The sequence below is a fragment of the Crocodylus porosus genome, unplaced genomic scaffold, assembly GCF_001723895.1.
Source record: "Crocodylus porosus isolate Cpor-Errol unplaced genomic scaffold, CroPor_comp1, whole genome shotgun sequence".
Classification (NCBI taxonomy): domain Eukaryota; kingdom Metazoa; phylum Chordata; order Crocodylia; family Crocodylidae; genus Crocodylus; species Crocodylus porosus.
Window position 1 is genome coordinate 93,587,492 of NW_017728947.1, and position 21,030 is coordinate 93,608,521.

General features: G+C 39.0%; 1 protein-coding gene across 2 annotated transcripts in view; it reads left to right on the forward strand.

Annotated features, from left to right (window-relative positions):
- The window catches only part of VRK1 (vaccinia related kinase 1), a 48,264-nt gene that overhangs the window by 12,867 nt on the left and 14,367 nt on the right, over nt 1-21,030 (forward strand). The window contains exons 6-13 of one of the 2 annotated variants that reach the window (XM_019552486.1): nt 40-148; nt 270-362; nt 1,915-2,047; nt 3,306-3,426; nt 7,527-7,585; nt 10,032-10,210; nt 16,607-16,706; nt 16,989-17,092. In XM_019552486.1, the coding sequence (XP_019408031.1) occupies nt 40-148; nt 270-362; nt 1,915-2,047; nt 3,306-3,426; nt 7,527-7,585; nt 10,032-10,210; nt 16,607-16,706; nt 16,989-17,077 (883 nt within the window). In that variant the 3' untranslated portion in view covers nt 17,078-17,092. Of the gene's footprint in view, nt 1-39; nt 149-269; nt 363-1,914; nt 2,048-3,305; nt 3,427-7,526; nt 7,586-10,031; nt 10,211-16,606; nt 16,707-16,988; nt 17,093-21,030 lie in introns of those variants that run through there. The other variant, XM_019552488.1, reaches the window with a different exon arrangement.

Genomic DNA, 21,030 nt, shown 5'->3' on the forward strand with positions numbered 1-21,030 from the left:
CTACAAGCTTTAGTAACTTCTTTTCCTGCTTTCAAACAGCTATAGGTTTATGGTAATGGACCGATTTGGGAGAGATCTTCAGAAAATATATGAAGAAAATTCAAAGCGTTTTGCACATAAAACTGTGTTACAGCTTGGCTTAAGAATAGTAAGTAAGAAATCCATCTTTCTAATTTAGTCTTTTTTTAGACATTTTGTGCTGAATAGAGGTCCTCTGCTGGATGGAGTTGGGTACTGCATTGACATTGTAATGTATTTTGTTTTGTTAGCTTGATATTCTGGAATATATCCATGAATATGAATATGTGCATGGAGACATCAAGGCCTCAAATATTCTCCTGAATTACAAGAATCCGAATCAGGTATTTCTGATGTGTGTCATTTCTCCTGTTTTAAACCTATTGTTTGACAACATATAAAGAGGCCTTGAACCTGGGAAACCTAGCAGAAATCTTTATTTTTTAAGAACATATACAGTAATATTATTTCTGCTTGACATTTATATCTAGTTAATATTCTACATTTTTGATGCAATTTGCTGGCAGTTTATCAAGTTGGCTGTTTTGCCCTAAATAATATTCAGGAGGAGTGCTTGTGATACAAAGTGAATTTCAAATAGCTATTTGGGGGTGGAAGCTTAAAATTATATAGTACACCAGTGAATTATGTTTGCCTGTCTGCTTTGTCACTTTTTTATTTCCTTTGTTCAAAGAATCCATCAAATAAGTGTTCTGTTACTTGGAAAATTTGGTCTTTTAACATGTTGATTATTCAAAGCAATTGGTTTACAGAAATATCTTTAATTTTCTAAATTTTTACACCCTTTAGTGTTTGGAAAATGCATGTTTGAATTTCATAACTGCCTGTGTTTTCTTGTCTAAATGCTTTACCTCACAAAGTGAATAAACTACTGTCATTATGCTTAGGAGTAGCCAGGGCTAGAGAAGATTCATGCTTGGAATTACTATTTCACTCCTGATTTTACTGTGTGTAAAACTAGAATTAATCTGATCAGTATGAATAATCAAAAAAAATCAGAATGGTAACTGGTATTTCTAAACTCAGCTGCCAAGGCTGAGCCCCTTCTACCACATGCAGTCCACTACAGGGGAATACCTGAATATTGAACTGAATATTTATCTGTTGCTAGATCAATGGTTCTCAGTCTTTTTAGACACAAGGAACCCCTTGTTAGACTCAACCTTTCCTTTGGAAAATGCAGATTCTTAGCTTTCAGTCATTTTTTGAATACGGAATAATAGCGGAATAATTTTTCTGTTGCAAAAAACTCAGATCGCAGCAGGTCAGAATGGCTTTAATGCTCTGGATTCCTATTTGAAATCTCTGGGTTTATCTTGTGAATCATGTTTGTACAACTAACACTGCTAACAACATTGCATCGTACCCCACAGCACCCATGAAAGGAGCTTAAGGCACCCAGAGTTCTGTGGCACTCTTGTTGAGAATTACTATGCTAGAGCAACCAAAAAACTGATTCCTAAAACTGGTTATATCCTTCTATTTCTTTACCTTAGATAAGTGGCAAGTACTTGTAGCTATCAAGGTATGCATAGTTGTCTCACTTAATAATAAATAAGCGCAATTTTAATTCAGAGAGCTGAGCATTTGTAGGTTTTATTCTAACAAGGTTTAGAGAATAGGTATTGATAGTTACTTCTTTTACATGTATGGCCAGTCTGGCTTGTGAGCTGTGTATAGCTCTTGATGAAGGAATAGTGGGGTGTTGCGTACGGTTCACTAACTGTGGGGCATCTTGAAAATTTTGTCTTGCAACTCTCAGGGATTTGGTTTGCATCTAGAAGAGTCAGGAAGTTTTACCATTCCTGTTTGTTTATTTGGATTATTCTGTATGTATAATACTTTAATCTGTGGATTATATGTGGGAATTAATAGGTGTACTTGGTTGATTATGGCCTTGCATATCGATACTGCCCAGAAGGAGTTCACAAAGAGTATAAAGAAGACCCAAAAAGATGCCATGATGGGACTGTTGAATATACTAGTATTGATGCACATAAGGGTGTGGGTAAGTAATCAAAACCTTTTTATTTACTTTACAATAAAGACAGTATGACATGAACGGCATTTTAAGTAGTTACATGTTTAGGCTAGGCTAATTTATAATAAGGTGTCTAAACATTGTAGAGAGAAGACTAAATAGTTGTATAGCAAAAGCCCATCTTTCTCATCTCACTAGAATTTGCTGTGTGACAATTTCAGCAGGTTACTCTCTTTCTTTTCTTTCTATTTTTTTTTTGTTCGTTTTTATTTTTTTTGTTTGTTTTTGCTGTTACTTTGTGATAGCCTTTGGGGAAAAATGCAAAGTATTTCCTAGACATTTGACCTTTACATAAAGTTATCCAGTATCTTAAGGTTCTGGGGTGTTCTCATTAGAAAAATATATGATTGTTTCTGGGGGGCAATAAATTGTTTCCACAATAATTATGAAGCACACTTCCCTATATTTGGCTGTGGGCTGGCTGATCATGATTTTTTTAGCACATATGGAAGTTGACCTTGAATAGTATTAGAACTAAACAACTATCCTACAAGTCTAACCTTTGGCCATTGAAAATATTAAATATTAAAATAACAGATCCTCAAATGGTTAGCAGTATGACTTTTTATAGAGACCTTACTAGATCAGCTGTGTTGCTCTTTTCTTGTCTTGCTGAAGTTTTTAATTTAAACAGTAAAATATGCTGTAGTGTTAATTGTTTCATTTGGGCTACAAGTTGACTAGGCCTTCAATAGATGATTTGGCAGTTTGTCCATTTAATATAATTGTAATCTTTGTCTTAAGGAACACACAACATCATATTTTAAAGATGATTATGGATGTAACGCATCTGCTTTTAGAATCTTTCAAAAGCAGCAATACACTTTGTTAAGGAAATCTGAAAAGTTCCCATATTCTAAGATAGTTTCAGGAACCCAGATTTCAAAATTATTTTTACCTTCTTTGTCCTCATGAAATAGTAATGTTTTGAATAGAAAAGTCTATCAGTTCACTAACTGGCTCTATTTTTGTCACAATTGGAGGATTTAAAATGCTTCACAAATTGGCATAACTGCTGCATGACATATCTTTGAGTGGAGAAAGTGATTTGATAAAAGAGTTTGAAATGAAGTGAACTTCCAAACCTTAGAACACTATTTTTTCCTTCTCTACTTCCTGCAAAGGATGTAGTAATTTTGAATTGATTTCCAGTTGTCTTAACATATTTAAACAATTAAATGTTTGTTTGCATGCATCGTTGTTGTTCAGACTTTTGTGTTTGTAGCTCCATCAAGACGTGGTGACTTGGAAATTCTAGGCTACTGTATGATTCATTGGCTCAGTGGCCATCTGCCATGGGAGGACAATTTGAAAGACCCCAACTATGTCAGAGATTCAAAAATCAGGTAAGGAATTTATTTTCTTTTTCATTTGCAGCGAAAAGGCATAGCAATATTTTGTACTTTTATACAGCTTCCTTTGCTGTGAAGGGCTGGGTATAATATATTGTATGTACTCTTTCACTTTTTGGCATAGGGATTCCAGAATGTCCACAGCTCTCTCTCGCTTGAAAGAATTATTGACTTTAGCAGAACGAGAGTTCTGCCAGGTCCCGCCAAATCGGCTTTGTCATCTCACCAGCACTCATTCAGAGCAGCTTCTGTCCCTTTTCTAACACTGCTTGTTGCACCTTTCTCAGAGCAAGCAGCTTCTCTCTTTTAATTACAGCTATGGTGAGAGTTGCCGTATGTAAGGGGTAAGAGCCCTACCCATCATCAGCTATAACAGAGATTGGACTTGAATAGACAGGAAGAGGGGAGCTGCTGTGGGGAGTTTAAGATGGAACATCTTTTAATGTGTAATAATTTACCTAAATTCAATTGTGAGAAACAAAAATTACTTGGGAGGAATCTAAAGATCCTCAAAGATTCTGGACTTGTATTGCTTATTGAAAGAGAAATACCTAGAATATTTTTATGCTTAAAATGATTTTATAAAAAGCATTTTAAAACAACAAAGCTTCAGAATTATTGCTAATATTAAACTAAACTAAGAATAAGAAAAAGACCAAATCAAAGTCAAATCAATGAATTAATATCAACAATTTAATCTTGGAATTAAATCTTAAAATGAGTTAGACCTCAGATCGGTTCTAGAATTAATCCATCTTTAAGTTCTGAAGCTGATTTTAAGGTGTCTCTGGTTATAACCCCCAGGAGAGTAATTTACCAGAGTAAATTATATCTATGATTTTAAAACTGGTTAAAATATTGGCACTGTAACCAGATTCTTGAATATCTGAACCATAACTTCAGAGCCAATTAAGCATCCCCCTTAGAATTCAGTTCTTATGTAGTGTTATTCTTCTTTTTCCCCTCATAGTAATATTTTAAATTTAGACTTTAAAAGAAGACTTTGGATAAGTGGTAGATTGAGCTTGTTTAATTTCTGATTTCACAATTCCTGGTTTCTTGAGACTTTTAACAGAACTTGCATGAATAAATATATTTGAAAGACACTTTAATCGGGGGGGGGTGGTGTTCTGTTACTTTATCATGCAGAGTTTTGGGTGTATGCTGGTGTGCAAGAGTGCTAAATGATTTCACACCTTAAATTAAAGAATCTAAAGAGAATGGGATATTTCTCAGATAATTGCTTTTTGTTTTCTGTTTTTATTTAAATGACTAAGAGTTTTGTAAACAGTTAAAGTACCACAGTCTAAGAGCTGGGATTGTGCTTGAGCTGCTCTTCTAAATTTGCTTCTTATTAGTGAGCCTCTTTTATGGTGCAGGAGCAGTCTGGTTTGTCAGAGGCCACATACAGGGACTCAGAGCCACCATGAGACTTCTTGCACTTTTTTCCCTTAGTAAAGAGAAGACTGCAGACATTTCAGGGGTTGGGCAGGTCCCACACACATAGCATGTGCTGCCAAGAGTACACAGCCAGGGAACCACAGTGCACACATCCCAGCATGCTTTTGAGGATCCCCTGGCTGATGGAGAATGCTGAGAGCAGTCTAGGCATATAGGTCAGAGCTGATTGGCTGGCCAGCTTAGGAGACCACACCTCACGGGGAACTCCTTTTTGCAGCACCCTCTCCCTCCCTTCCCCCCAGCTGGAAACCTAGAGGGTGTCTGCTGTCTTTTCATTAGCAAACCTGTCAATTTACCCTCCAGTAGCCTGTAGTGGATTCCTACCCCTCTAGCACCAGTGGATCGACCCAGTTCCAATGCATGTCAGGCATGCCCCTGGTAGAATATCTCCTCGCATGCCAGGACATTGGGCAGGCCCTGGCCTTATGGAAGTATGCCAAGGAATGAGGTGTGCCTCAGTTTTCCTGTTTCCTTGTCTCTTACCAACACTGGTTTCTGTGACCAATGTCAGGGTCTCGGGATGAGGGAGCTCCCAGCTGTCTCCCTCCTAGCATGCAGGGAAGCACCCAGCCCTGTGGGAATATGGTGGGGAATGAGGTGTGCCTCAGTTTCTCTGTTTTTCTTCCTCTTACCAATATTACCATCTGAGACTACCCTGTTGGAATCATTGTGCTAGGTTGTGGTTGGGCATGTCTGTTCACGTCCAGGTGCTGGCAGGTTGGTGTTGGGTCTGGGTTTGTCAGGTATGATCAGGTTTGTTCAGGTCAAGACAGATTATGCCAGGATCTAGTCTTGTTCAGTTCCCTTGCCTGGTTAGAATGATAGGGCCCATGGCTGCCATGGAACTGTCTCTCTTCACAGCCTTGAAGTACAGCATGGGGCTATAGAAAGGGGCTGGGCGTTCACGGCCTTAAAGCTGTCAGGACCAGTGGTCATACCATGCTTGGCTGCTGCAGTAGAGTGCAGCACGAGTCACAAACTGTCTCCCTGGAGCTGTCGGGGTTGGTTGGGGATGGGTGGGAGAACAAGACGTTCTGAAACGCTGGAAGACAGCACTGCAGCTTCTCTGTTGAGTACAGGTGTGTGTGTTCCACTAGGAGATAATCTCCCAGAAGTGACCTCTATCAATTGGAGATGAGTTGATCTTTCTCATGGAACTTCCATTTTTGCTTTGGGAGAAAATGAGTCAATACCTGGATGTTCATTGTTTCTACCAGGAGAGCAGTGATTCTTCTCCCAGTGGAAACTTAACATGTGCATGTGGCCAAAGGCTGGATTCTCCTGGAACTCTGGAATATTAATCTTGCCTTTTAGGGTCAACCAACTAGAGGGAAGTTCTGTGATCTAGCTGTTAGTTCTGGTAGTCGGTGATCTTCATACATGCAGCACTGCATAGTGATCCTCCAAATCTGGGGTGAGGTTTACCCTGCGTCATGAACCTGTTCCAGTCAGATTTGAATTAGATTACTGTAACTAACATCAATTCTGAAGAAATGTTTTAACCTGATCATCTTAAAAATACTTGGGGTTTACATACCACAGAGACTCTGCCAAACAATACCAAAAGTTTGGACGTGAGACCACTTTCATTGAAGCTGGCCTAGCATTATGTGGGAAAAATGTGTTAGAGACATCTGTCACCAAAATTCAGAAAGTCAATAAAAAAGTCCAATTTAAATGTCTGACTAAAAATAGGTGCTCAAGCTGCAAATATTAACATACAAACTTACAGCCAATACTATCATTCCTTTTCAAAGCAAGACAGCTTAGAGTGTTTTTTGGAACTGGGTTCAAAACTAGTTTATCTCCTGAGTTTCATCTTTAAAGCCTCTCAAGGTAAAACTTGCAGAAGGTACATATTTTAAATGTTACCCGGAATTTCTGTTTTTCTCTAGGCTTTCTCTCTTGTTAGGTCTCAAGCTGCTTCCTCAGGTCTATATGAAACAAGGCATCTTAGGGCTGAAATGCACTGCATTAGCTGTGTCTAGTAGCTTCTACACATTTTTCTTACTGATTTGCATTTGTCATCACAGTAGAACTTTTAAACTGTTTTTGGTTGGGTAAGTAGTGTGCACAGAGCTAGCAGGGCACTGTGCCATATATACATACTGCAGTTGCTTGGGGACAGCAGAGAACTGAAATTATTTCCTTCAGCTAGGTTTGTTAGAGGGGCATTGTCTTGTAATCACATGCTCTTCTCAGTTGTATCACAGAATGGTGCAGAATTAAAACACTTTGTTAAGTTCTTAGGAATAAAAGATCAAAGGACTTTACAAAATGGGTAAGTGCCCTTTCTCCTCAGAAAGAAAAACTGAAGCATAATTTTTGTCATGGAAAGATCCAATTGTCAAATGGAAACAACAGTTTTTTTGGTTTTCCAGTCTCTTGAGCTAGACAACAGTGCAAAAGGTGAACAGAATAAGGACAAAAGACCTTTACTGAACAGCTTTATATACTCTTCAGAGAATTGTTTTTACATATTAACACAAATAACTAACTTGAGAAACTGTTTTTGTTCTGTGCTACCTTACTTTAACTTGAATCTGATGTGAATGAATATATTATTTAGTTATTGTTATTAAATATAAATTATTGCAGTCTGTGTCATTGATTTTTCTACACTTGTTTCTCAGATACAGAGATAATATTGCGGACTTGATGGAAAAGTGCTTTCTTGGGGAAAATAAACCAGGTAGGAAGAACTATATAAAATATCAGATACAATACAATACAATACAAGTACAAATACAATATTGTAGTTTTATTCTATTTAGACAAATTGTCTTTAATACTTAGGGGGGTTTGGGTTTTTTTGGGCAAGATGCATCATTAATGTTTAATTTCAGTGTACTTTTTTTTTTAAAGACTAACTGACCACTATAATGCTGCAGATAACATTAATGTGTTTTGGAAAGATTATTTAGGTAACCCCAGGAGTGCATTTGCAGCATGTCTGAAATTACAATTTTTGTCTAACAAACTTTTTTGTTAAATATTTGGCTGTTTGTAGAAATTTCTTCTGTGTTGGATTTAATATAAGTAGATTAAAATCACATGTTAGGAAAGGGGTTGGGTGGAAGGTTGTATCAATGTGTTCTAGCTGCAAGACCTGTTTCTTGGATCACCAGGGTTTGAATAGCAGTAATTAACATTCGTTGACTAGGTAAGTCTATTTTATTTTTCCCCTCTCTGCTAGAGTTTGACAAAGCTGTGAGGAGCAGCAGTGTCATTAATGTTGTCTGTAGCTTAGAAGAGAGCTTCACATTGGCTTATATTCCATTATGTTTAGAAACTTTCTTTACAGCTGGAAGACCTAGATTTTTTTTTAAAAGAAAAACTTAATTTCTTAGGTCTGTTGTGAGAGAGCTTGCAGTTTGCCCTGGTGAGCTGGTTAGCAATTTTCTTAAAGCCTTGACAGTAACTTTAATACTTTTTCTCAGAGATTAGAAATGGAAGAATTCTGTCACCCAGTCCTAATTGTTAATACAGGATTTTCCAGTTTACTAGTACTTTGTCAAGTATAGTTTTAAAGGTTTCTTGGCAATGACACTCCTGTCTTTCATTTGGGGGGAAAAATATGAAACTGTTTCTCCTTTTCTTATAAAAGAAAAAAACTGTGTTCAGACTTCCAGTCATCTGTAGTAGGTGCCCTTAAATGCAGGGAAGAAGAAATACAATTGAATAAAAGTCTCACTGTGGAGGAGATAAGCCTATTAAAGTAGTTTTTAAAGACTGACTATTTCGTTCCTGGTGGCGAATATAGAAGAGAAAGTGGTGCTGTGACCATTTGTTAAATAGCACTGAGACTGGTTATTTTTCCTTTAAAATATGTTGTACTAAATAGCCATAATTAAGTATGCTTTAATATCCATCTCAAAGAACTGTACATGGGTGTCACAGGATCAAGGAGGTGTCCTGTGAGTAATATAGGGTTAAGGAGCTGCCAATCACCAGTGGCAGCTCAGGTGCTGGTTGCCGCAGCAACCAGACAGGTCAGGTGACCAGAAGGGGGCAGGGCCGGGCCTTTATAAACTGACCAGGCCGGAGCCAGAGTAGCAGTTCCCCTCCGGCAGCCACAGGAGCAGGAGCTCTGCGGGTGAGCTGAGCAGCCCGGGTCAGTAGTTGCAGCCTGACCACTCTGACCGGCTGCAATGATGCAGGGGTAAAGAGAACTCTGACGGAGGTAAGAGAGAGCCAACATAGAGCAGAGCTGGGTTTACGAGCTCTGGGGCTTATGATTGGGGGTTCCCAGTGCCCAGCGGGGCACGGCGAGTGGGGCCCAGTGGGGGCAACGGGCGTGAGAGGCGCAGCATAGGCCCCAGAGTGGGGCAACGGGCGTGAGAGGCGCGGCATAGGGCCCATAGGGGGCGAGAAGCACAGGAAGTGTGGCAAAGGCCCTGGAGGGGGCAAGAGGCTCCAGAGAGGGCAAAGAGCGGCGGAAGAACCACAAGACAGGCCCAGTGGGGCGAGGCCTGGGCAAGGCAAGCCCAGAGGCGCCGATAGCGGGGTGCAGGTTGCAGCAGCGGCCCAGAGGCGCCGGTAACAGGGTGCAGGTTGTTTAACCGGCCCAGAGGCGCTGGTAAAGGGGTGACAGAAGCGTGACCAACCCAGGGGCGCCGGTAAAGGGGTGCCAGTAGCGATAGGCCCAGGCAGTTCGGAGACGGGTGCCGGGGTGTGACAAGCCCCAGGGGCGCCAGGCGGGTGACAAGCCCGGGGGTGCCAGAGAGGGGCGCCAGGGCAGGACGAGCCCAAGGGGCGCCGGAGGGCAAGGACAGAACAACATCCAGAAACAGCTGCGAGGCTTGGGGCGTGCTAAAGGAGAGGTAGGAGGCACGCATTGCCCATACGGCTGGGGGGGTGTTGGAGCACCCCACTTGGAACAGAGGTAATACCAGCGCGGTGTCAAGGTGAGAGTAGGCAGCCTCCCTAACTGAACTCTATAAGATCAAAGACGTGGCGGGCGAGTAGAGGGTGCTGGACCACCTTAATTGGCACGGCAGGGGGTGCTAGCGAGCTCACGGCCGCTCGCAGGCCGCACTCCGTGACAATGGGTTCTCATAGTTTTCTAACTTTTTAAGGTAAAATCTACTGATTAAACTGCTTTTAATAGACATTAATTGTAGGTACTTTTTCCCCAGATGAAATAGTCAAATACATGGAAAAGGTGAAGTTATTGAGCTACGAAGAGAAACCTTTTTATCAGCATTTCCGAGAAATACTTCTACAAGGGCTCAAGGCCATTGGTCAACGGGATGATGGACTATTGGACATTGGTTTGTCAGAGAATGGAGACTTGCAAACAAAGCCCATACAAAAGGTTTTTACTTTGTACTTGCCATTCAGCTTTTTAATGCTTCTTATTTTAAACTAAATAAGTAGTAATAATAAAATCATACTGAAATCAGATGTCCTAATTAAATCAGTTAATAAGGAAAGAGTCTCAAATGTTCATGTTTTTCATACACAGACGCTTCATTTTTCTAATCTTAACTGCTCTGAAAGTTTAATATAGCATGATGTTTGCAGGTATGTTTTCACATTCAATAAAAAAATACTTTGAATAACAGAATGTATATGTAGCTGTAATGACATTTAAGCAGATGAGCTTTTTCAGCTAATTTTACTTTTCCCCCTCCCCCAAGAATCTCAGAATTTCCAGATGGGCCAAAATGGATGTGAAGGAAAATGAGAAGTTTGATTAGCATTTTTTGTTTCCTGTCAAGCTTCTTGATTTACCCTGTCCTAACCTAGTCCTAAACTTTTAACTTTAAATTGGCATCCTTATGCAACTATTTGCTATTGGTACACAGATATTATATGCAGGGATTTTGTATACTGTTTATAAACGCTAAGTGTAGTAGTTAGTATCAGACTAAGAGTGCTTAAGTAGACTGGGAATGCTGAGTTGATCTCACATTTGCAACCTTGTGTAGTTTCTTGTTCACAGCTGTTCATTTCCACAGGTTAAGATATACAGTCTTTTTATACCACACAGATACTTTTTATATTTCATCAAATCAGCCTACTGTATTAATCTTGTATAACTATATTAAACAGTTAATTAGCAAATGCTCACACGATTTACTTGAGTGTTTATTAGACAGTTCTTGGGGAAAAGGAGGAAAATCATTGGAAAATTCATTCGCTGATCAGTGTGTAAGAAGTCATAGATTTTGTAACTTAATTTGAGAGAGGATGGACAGGTGGAACATGAAATAAAGAATACAGAGGGTCAGACATGACTGAACTTGAAGCCAAGTTACCAAATAAACTTTATTCTTAATACTCTGTTTGGAACAAATGTTAATAAGGGAATTGTGCGATTTGTCTTGTAAATGTTACATATTGAAACTTCATTATGTTTTATATGTACTTATGTCATACAAGCAGTTTTAATAGGGAAAGTCTTTAAAGATAAACATATAGTAAAAGTGAGTTTTTCACCACTTCTGTTGTAATGAAATATTTTGTTACACCTATCTTCTGTATGAATAATAGTGAAGTCAAAAACCAGCATCTTTCTGCTTTGGTTATTTCATGGTGAAAGAAGTGCTCATTCCACCCCTTTGGTAATGAAATTAACTAAGCTTGTGGGTGGGCCTTCTGTAGCCTGTTATAACCTCAAGCAGAGCTGTGAATTACACCGGTGAGTATTGATTGAAAGGTAATGGCAAGCATCTGATGTGATACAAGTTCTCTCCCTGGCTAGTAATAATTGACAGTGAATTTGCCATGCATTAAATGTTTCACAGGTAGAAAGTATGAAACAAAAAACAAAAGCTGTGGGAGCTTGAAAGTTTCTTGGGAAGTATTTCTAGTTTCACTCAGTTATGATTTTGTACAGGACATAGTCTCTGGGCCAAAACTGTATGGCCATGAGTTTGAGAGTTTGGTGTTGGGCCCTGCCTTTGCTCACCCTGGTTCCTGTGGGAGCCCTGTGGGCTTAAAGGGCACCTAGACATATGCCTGACACCTGCTCCGATGCATGCTAATTAGAATGCATCAGACAAGACTCGATTAATCAAGTCTGCTGGAACATGCTAAATAGCACGCTTCAGCAGCCTCAGCATCATGTGTATTCAGGGTCCCTGTGCCTCAAAATGGTGGTGATGGCGCTTTAGCTAAAGCTCATTGAGCAAGCTTTAGTTAAAGCGCCCCTTCCACCATTTTGAAGTGTTGGATGCTGAATGTATGAGATGCTGTGGGCATTTTAATAAGAGTGGCTCCCAGGAGTAAACTAGTTAACTGGATATCAAGCTGTTATGGCTTGCTTTCCGCAGCAGCATCCTTAGCCCTTTCATCTATCTTCAGTTCTTTTCAGGGCCAGTGGTTCAGTTAAGGCTTCAGGATAAGTACGGAAGGGAAAGGATTGTCCCTTTTGCGAGGGTCTCATCTTGCTTCACTCCAGAAAAAACGTTGGCGACAGAGAGATGGCTGATCTTCATTGAGCAGCCCCCTTGTTTTTAAATGGTAATAGCTATGTGGAGCAATAGGATGCTGAAGGTTACTGAGCTTTGCTTCCAGAAAGCATCAAGGATGAATGAGGAGTAGGTAGCTAGACTTGTAAGAACTTAGGAGGAAAAGATGGGTCTGTGACTAGCTGGAGCAATGTGGTGTGCAGAGTTTGCAGGTTAGGAAAGAAGAAGCAATGTAAGATGTTTTCGTAGCCATTCCTGCCTCTCTGTGTGGAACTTGGTTTATGAAAGGGAGTATGTGACATGGTTGTCTGTGATAGCTAAGATTTGGACTTTGATCTAGGAGATGCTTTCCTATGGATCTAAAAATAGTGGTCAACAAAGGTCCCAGGGATTAACCCTGAAAGAAGTTCAGGTTTTGGAGCGCATTTATTCCTTCATTCAAGAAAACAACTTGGGGTTTTAATTTGAATCAGTCTCTGATAATGGTACCGATCCCTTGTTACTAAGAGCAATCTTCTTACTAATGAACAGAGTCTTAAAATACTAGCTAATTGCCCATCAAGAATGGCGGTGAGGGGGAAGAGTGAAGGAGGAGGGGGAGGGATGAAGTGCCACCACCTAACGCCCCATGCTGCCCCCTGTCTGGTCCTCAGCGCTGTTTGCAGGGAGCAGGGTGAGGGAGCCGAGGCCAGCACTGCTAGGCTTGGCTCCCCCACCCTCTCGTCTGGTACTTGGCGTGGCTTTGGAATCAAGACGGCACTTCCCTACACTTGAACCGCTCTGATTGGCTGTTTCCATCAGCCAATCAGACTCTGAATAAAGTGTGACAGACAGACAAACAGACATGGGCTTTTATAATATTAGAGTAACTGCTTTTATAACAGATGCACCCCTATCTTATATTGGCAATGTTTTACATACTTGAGATTAGCCTTTTGTAGAAAGCCTAATGCCTAAAGCAGCTATTTTATTTCATAGATTCATAGAAGTGGGGTCAGAAGGGACCTCATACATCAGGTCTGACTCCCTGCCCTGGGCAGGAGGGAGAAGCTGGGCTCAAATGACCCCAGCCAGGTAGATGTCAAGCCTCCTCTTAAAGACCCTCAGGGTAGGAGCCATCACCACTTCTCTTGGAAGTTGGTTCCAGATCCTAGCCGCCCTGACTATGAAGTAGGTGTCTAGTCTAAACCTACTCTCTAACAACTATTTGTAACTATTTGAGAGCCATCTCATTATTTGTTTTGAATGGATTTTTTTCTGAGTGCTGTGAGAATTGAAATTAGGAGAGAGATCCATAATACTCGAGCAGATAATCTTGTGTGCAAATTTATGTTTCGTAGGCTGCGTCCAGCCATGCAGGGGAAATGTGGTTTGTGGCCCCTCAAACCTCTTTGTGGTGCTGCAAACTGTATGCGGCAAATGTTAAAACATGCCCTGTGATGCAAATTTACAGCGTAAGGCCAAAATTTGCTACCGGGATTTCCTGGTAGCAAACCCCCTCTCCCCGAAACGGAAGCAGTACAGTGCATGCATAGCAAGCATGTACTGGCGGACAGAGGCTGGGTCGTCCAGAGCAATGCTCTGGCTGCTGACCAGGCCTATGTACTGACCCATCTGTGCCTCTGCTGCTCCAGGCCATCAGGTAAGACTGCTAGGCCAGCACTGGTGCTGGCCTCAGTCCCTGAAAAGCCAGGAGAAACTGGGCAAGGGCAGTTTGCCCGTTGCAGGACAATTTATCCTGCAATGAAGCACACATGCAAGGGCATGTGCTGTGGCAATCTGAACTGCTGCAAACGCACTGGACATGGCTGTAGAGTACAACAGTTAGTTGTAATAGCACTATTGGCTTTTAAGGGATTCATGACTTTTGCCTCGAGGATGAATTATTTTGAGGCTGAGAACTGAGAGAGACAAATGATTGTAGGATGTAGGGGGGTCCTAATACTCTTTCTGCACCAATCTTTAAACCTAACGTGTTGTAAGAAACCCACACTTGGATTCCTTTGGGGTGTTTTATTACTACACAACAACCCTCCCTCTTCTTTGACAATGCTTTTCTTCAGTGTTCCTGTGGTGTACGGCAGGCTAACTTTGCTATTTCATGGTTGCAGGGGCAGGCAGTTATTTCAAGTGGAGGGCCACTCACTGAGTTTTGACAAGCCATCAAGGGCCACATGACAGGCAGCCAGGGGCAGATAAATATTAATTTTCTGAATTTCGTAGGGGCCCCATGGGCTGGATAGAATGGCTTGGCAGGCCGCATCTGGCCCATGGGCCGCATTTTGCCCACCCCTGGTTTAGAGGGATATTTGTAAATTTAAAAAAAAAATTCTTAGAGTACTGAATTCTCCTTGATGGACTCATATCACCAAATATGTTGTGATGTGCATTATAAATAAGTGTGCTTGCTGGGATGGAGTCTGAAACTGGCCATCAAACATGGCTTTCAATATTCCAAGCATTTATAAGTTTAACTATTAACTTTTGTTTCTAGAGATTTAAAAATAAAATGGGATATATAGTTAAACTTCCTGGAATTTCATTCTTTTTCTTAAAGATATCTGTCTTATTTTTAATATTAATATACAATAAATTCTTTTAGCCTTAGCTTAGCAAACTACCTATGTTAACCTCCTTAATGTTGAACAATACTCTGAGACAAGGTGCATATCATACTTTTGTTCAGTGCTGAATACATTGACAGTACTCAATAAGTGTTGGAAAACATTGTAAGTAAAATAAACAGGAGAAATATAGATTACAGTGATTCATAGTTCCTTCTAACCTTCTGCTTCAAATACACAGGTGTTGCCTTTGTCAGATGAATGGTGCCTGATTTTTTATTGCCATATAATTCACCTGCATCAAGATTAAGAAAGCACTTTTTATTAAATAAGCTTGGGAAACAAGATAAATGTACTTTGCTTTTGTGTAGAATGCATTGGATATCTATTTCTACGATGAGCATTTAAAATCTCTCCCAGCACAATCAGGAGGAATGCATTATCTCCTGTATGAAGGCAATACAGTGCTGAAATATTCCTCCTTAATTTTGGTCAGAACGAACAAAAGTGTCTGTGTTTATTCCTGCCTAATGCATCACAAATCTGCTGACATGCTAACCTTGGAGTCTTGGCTGGCGTTAATCAGGCCTGTGCACCGGCAGGAAAGATGTACCTAATGCACTCCATCAGTGCAGTTTGCATATGGAAGTTCTCACAGGGGAGCTGCCCTGTGCCAGCTGAGGGTTACCTGCCCACTGCAGTTATTGTATGTAATTATCGAACCAATCTGTTCAGCCCAGCAGGGTTTAGATGGTAATCATGAAGCAACACTTTGGAAAGGAAAGATGTAATGCACTCTCCCCTTCTCTCATGAGCTATGGGAAGTTGTAACCACTTCTAAAGCTATTTTAGTGAAGCAGTGCATTCTTACTCAGTTACTAAAAAATGATGGGTTAAACTTCGCCAGGGTTTAGCAAAGTTATTTTGTATACATGGGCCAATCCACCCTTTGCAAAATGACATGGCTTTTTTAAAAAAGAGGATCTTTCCATTGCCACCTTAAGAATACTTTGCAACAGTAGGATTAATTGTAATACACAGATAATAACAGTTCTATCCTTTTAAAGGTTTTAAGATAATGTGCCTTGAATAGAGTTCAGCTTTCCCATGTCACTCTCTTTGGAACAGAACCCATAGTTGCCATTAGGAAAAATAATAATGTGCTGTCAGTGGGTGTAGTTACTTTTTTAGCTGTACTGAAAATGCCTTAAGTAGAAATACAGATTCAAATAAAGTTAAACTTTAATATTGTGTGTATTAGTTTGTGTGTGTGTGTGTGTGTGTGTGTGTTTAATATAACTCTATAACATTAGTTTGGGATACATTTTTTTTACATTATTTTAGAATTTTCAGATTGATCCTTGCTTGTGATAATTATTAAATTCTAACTTGTTACGCTGTTTGAAGAATTGTAACCGTGAAACATGGATTTGTGATTTAAAGTAAAACCATTTTTAATGTGACCTAATAACTATAGAGAGGGGTGATGCTTATTATTAAATGGTAATAGTTTATTATAATAAGTACTTTGATTTCAGCATTGACAAATATTAATTGCTGTAATGTGGAAATGTTGACCATTTCAGGTCAATTTTTTTATGGAAATTGTGAGGGAAAATATGGTAGGCTGACTTGGAATTACAGAGAATAACATACAAATAATTTAAACTTTATTTACATGGAATTTTTTCTTTTGTTTCAACCAGTATAATTGTATTTACTTTTCTGTAGAGGAAGAGAAAAGCAGCAGCAACAGCCACAGCAGAAGAAAGCACTGAAAAGGATGTAGAAGATTCAGGAAGTCCAAAACAGAAGAGACGTACTCCTTCCAGTAAGTCAAAAAACATCTTTCCAGAAAGTAGATACTGTTAACCTCTGAAGACTCAAATAACTTAAATTAAGTTTTTGGCTTCCCCAGGAAATTAGCTATGCTTAGAGTAACTTCAGGAAAACTATGCTAACTCTATGCAGCAAAGTGTGTTCAGACACTATGTCATAAAGTTGATGAAGCTGTTAGTTAATAAAATTTGGTAGTCCCCTCCCCCTTTTGTTCTTGTTCATTCTCCCCACCATTCTCATTTTTTCCCTCCCATCTTGTCCAATTCGCTGTCAGGAAATGCTGACTCCCCAGGACAAATTCATGACAGCATTTTACAACCAGAAGCTAGCAGCAGCAGCGACGGGAACAATTTCCAGCAGTGAGTGGATTTAAAGTGAAGGGGAGAGGATCAGCTTTAAGGATAGAGAATTTATAAAGACAGAATTTGAAATAGTTTGGTACAATTCGGCATAGCCGGTATTTTTTCCATAGAAAAGCCATAGGCAGTTACAGTAGGGTTATAATAAGTCAAGATTAAGGTTCTTTGAGATATCCAGAGCAATATCGAATGCCTAGCTGCACTATTTCTTGCTATCTAGCCACTACTGTCCATACCTTGCATGGATAAGAATCAAATTCAAATAGTTTTTTAAGTTAACTGCTTTGAAGAATATTTTTCAGATCATATATCTTGGATAATGGGGCAATAAAGCAACATCCATGGCATTAGAAACATACCCATATGATGGCACTTAAACATTCAAATTTGCTGAAAGTCAGTCTTAGCAGTTGAAAAAAATGCATAAGAGAAGGAAGAAAGCCTGTTCTAAATACCTAGGTACTGTGACATGAGCATCAGTGGTCAGAGCACTTTCATTCCAGAGTACAACATTAACCCTTTCAGTTTTACCTTCAAGTGTGACCATTTGAAAAAAGGCTTGTCTTCATTTTATTCAGAATTTTTTTTCCTAAACCTTCACTGTCTGTATAAGAGTTAATTAACTAGATTTACTTTTTATGTAAGCAACAGAATGGTGCAATGTTAGGCATCTATTTTCTAGTTTAAGCGAAAAGAGATTTATATTTCAGATTCTTCCTCATCACCAGTCTACACACAATTTTCAGTATGCAGTCCTTAGATTTTATTTTATTTTTACATACACACTCACACCTCACTTAAATGACCACTAAACTTGTACTGTTTTTGTTTGATACATGAATAAAATATATTTTCCCTGGGAATATGTATTGTGTTATGTGTAAGTGGTGATGAGGAAGTGCAGTTGGGATGGGGTGGTGTTTAATAGTTTACATTTTAATATTATTCAGACTAACTTTTCAAAGTGTGGTTGTACAAGAACTTACTCAGAATGGTTTTTAAAAATATATTGCTGGCTGTAGGGGGTGAATTGCTGTCCCTATTCCAGAAAACCCCAAAAGTCTCTGGTCCTCTTATTTTGTCTGACATCCCTAATGTAACTACCTTCTTCAGTAGTAGATGGTTTGAAACTATAGCCTTTTAAAATGCACTTTATTAGGTGTTTGTTTAAAAAAAACCCCAACATTAATACTGTAAATCTTTCATTCATAATAGGTAACAAAAGTTATATAATAATGGCTGTCACTTTTAATATGCTAACCTTAGGGGTTAGCCCGTCTGGGGAGTCAGCAGTCACGAGCATCTATTTTTAAAGACTTTGGGATCAGAATCTTAACAAGGGAAACACTATTTCACTTTTTAAGAGAACAAAATTGATGTTATGGATGAAAATATGTTTTTTGCCAACCTCATGATCTAGAAGTGTGTTACCATTACTGCAGATGCTTGTGAATGTGTGTAGAATGGCAGAAAAAGGAACTGCTAGGAAATTTGGAAAACAGTATCCAGAAAGATGAGGACTTATATTTTGAAGTCTCTTTAGAGGTGACAATGAAAGCATCAAAGAAAAATTGTTTCTCTTTTTAGATTAGTCTTGGATTATAAAACCAAGCAATGGTCATGCCTCTGCATTTCAAGGCCCTAATCATGACTAAGACCTTTGCGCATTACCGGAGTATAATCATTAAGATAATTGTATTAGGCTGTTATAAATAAGCTTATATCAATAGATTGGAAAGGAGAATCTCAAAGATGTATGCCTTTAATAATTTCTGTTACAGTTGATAGAAACACGGCTTTGAATTTCTTTGGCAGCATTCATTGTCTTAGAAATCTTCAGTGCAGGAATTATTCTTAGTAAAATTCTTGATGTTAGGTTAATTTCATATTTTATTTGGATTATTTTAGGAGACTATTGATATTAATTAGGACATTGTGGGAGGTCCACTTCTTCTCCCTTGGGTCCATCGTTGGTTTTGTTTCTTTGCCTTTTTTATAAAAGGGCATACACCAGCTACCAATTGGTAGGGCTTGGGAGAAATCTTTCCATATGGGCTGGTTATGCTGTACTTGTGTGAATCACTGAGTATTTCTTTTCTCCTTCTAAAGAGCTTGTGACTGTGGACAGCCCACAAGTCTTATCCAGTATGGCATTTTTCTGCTACTAGCATTCAAAAGTCTTATCCCTCACAGCACTATTCTCAGTCTTCTCTTTCCTTGTGCTAATGGGCCCCTGTAGCCTTTAGCCTGATGGCCAAAAATTTTAATTTTGGCAAAAGGGAAGTAGAAAGCTTGTTTCATAATACAAGCTTTCTTGTATTATGTCTAAAATGCCCTTATTCCAACATCCTTCCAGTCAGAATTTTAGGGGTGCAAACTGAAGTGCCTTAAATGAACTGGCTTTATCAGTTAAAACCAGCAACTCCAAATTATAGAGATTAATAGGCAGGCAGAGGCTGCAGAACCTCTGGGATGGAAGCTGATGCTTGTTGTAAGGGATACTCCCTAACAGAAAAATTGCTGTATTCTGCACTAGCTGTATTTAAATGGTTGTAGAAGATAATCTTTCTTTTATGGTCACTCCAAATTTATCCGAATATTTTGAAGAGTGGCTTAAACGGAGAAAATCAGTGCATGAGGTGATATAAGTTAGACTTGAAAATGCTGGGAGAGGGGAGTTTTCACATCAGTTTAACAGGTATGAAACTTTAATGCTGCTTTTAGGTTGTATTTTTTTCTGGTAATGGCTTTTGTACACTATTTAAGTGGTGAAGAATTATTTTAAAAAGTGTTTAGAATATATGGCATTAGAAAAAAATTAAACACTAGATTATTTATGGGAGTCTTTTTAACCTGTCTTTTTGGGAAAGCAAATTTTCTATAGTTCATTTAGACCAAGTAATATTTTGTTCCATTGCAACCTTTTTTAAAAAGGTCTTAAGACTAATATAGATTAATCTTGTTTAATGTAGAGCAGAGAACTAATGCTTGCTAAAGTTGAAGTATTCTTCTGTTTACCTTGAAAGCAAAAGTAATAACGAGCTTTTATATATGATCTGATCCTATACCAGGATCTAAACTTCCAAGAAAACTTCGTGGGTCAAAATTTTGTGGAAAAGAAATGTTCTTTGTTGAACTAAACTTTTTCATAATAGCTTAATAGCAAACTCGGTTTGAAATCATAGTTGTCTTGCCATAGGCTGCTGTACTGGGTTAAGTGTGTTCTTGCAGTACCTGATGCCCAAAATCTGGATTTCAAAATTAAATTTAGGACTGAGAACTCAGGGCTCAAGTCACAATGTTTCTGATGCAGTAGTATGGATTCATATTTTAATCTGTTTATTTTGTGAATTGTATTGGTGTTTATAGATTGAACATGCTAACATTGCAGAGCACCACTTGGCATCCAAAAAAGGGATCTCAAGGCACCCCTAGTTTAAGCATTTGTAAGCATTGCCCTTCAGGATTTCCTATTTTATTTGTGCAGCCTTCCCCAACAGGAAGGTTCTTGAAGCCTATGCTTTAGGGAACCATAAACCTTGTTTGCTCTTTCATTCTTTTAAAGGAAAAAAGTCACCATATTGAATTGTTTTTCCTTCTCTCTTCACTGATTTGGTCTTAGGTTGTTGGCTTCTAATGGCATGTTCAGTTCTGGTGCTGCACCCAGGTTTGAACTTGCTTTTGGTGTTTGCAGCTTTACTCAAGCTTTACTCCTTTGGCTTCTGTTACTGTTGCTGCCTTCTTCTCAGAGCCTGCTTTCTACGTATAAATATAAATAATAATCCCCAAGAAGCAAAGATTTTTTGGGGTGATCAGGGTGGATAAAAATCAATGATTTAAAAAAAAATTCGGATTTTTTTATTTAATCATATTTTATTATTTTTTGTTAAGTTGCTCGTTTTTTTTTTAAAACCCTATATAAGGATGGTTTTAATTTAATATATATTAAAGCTCAAA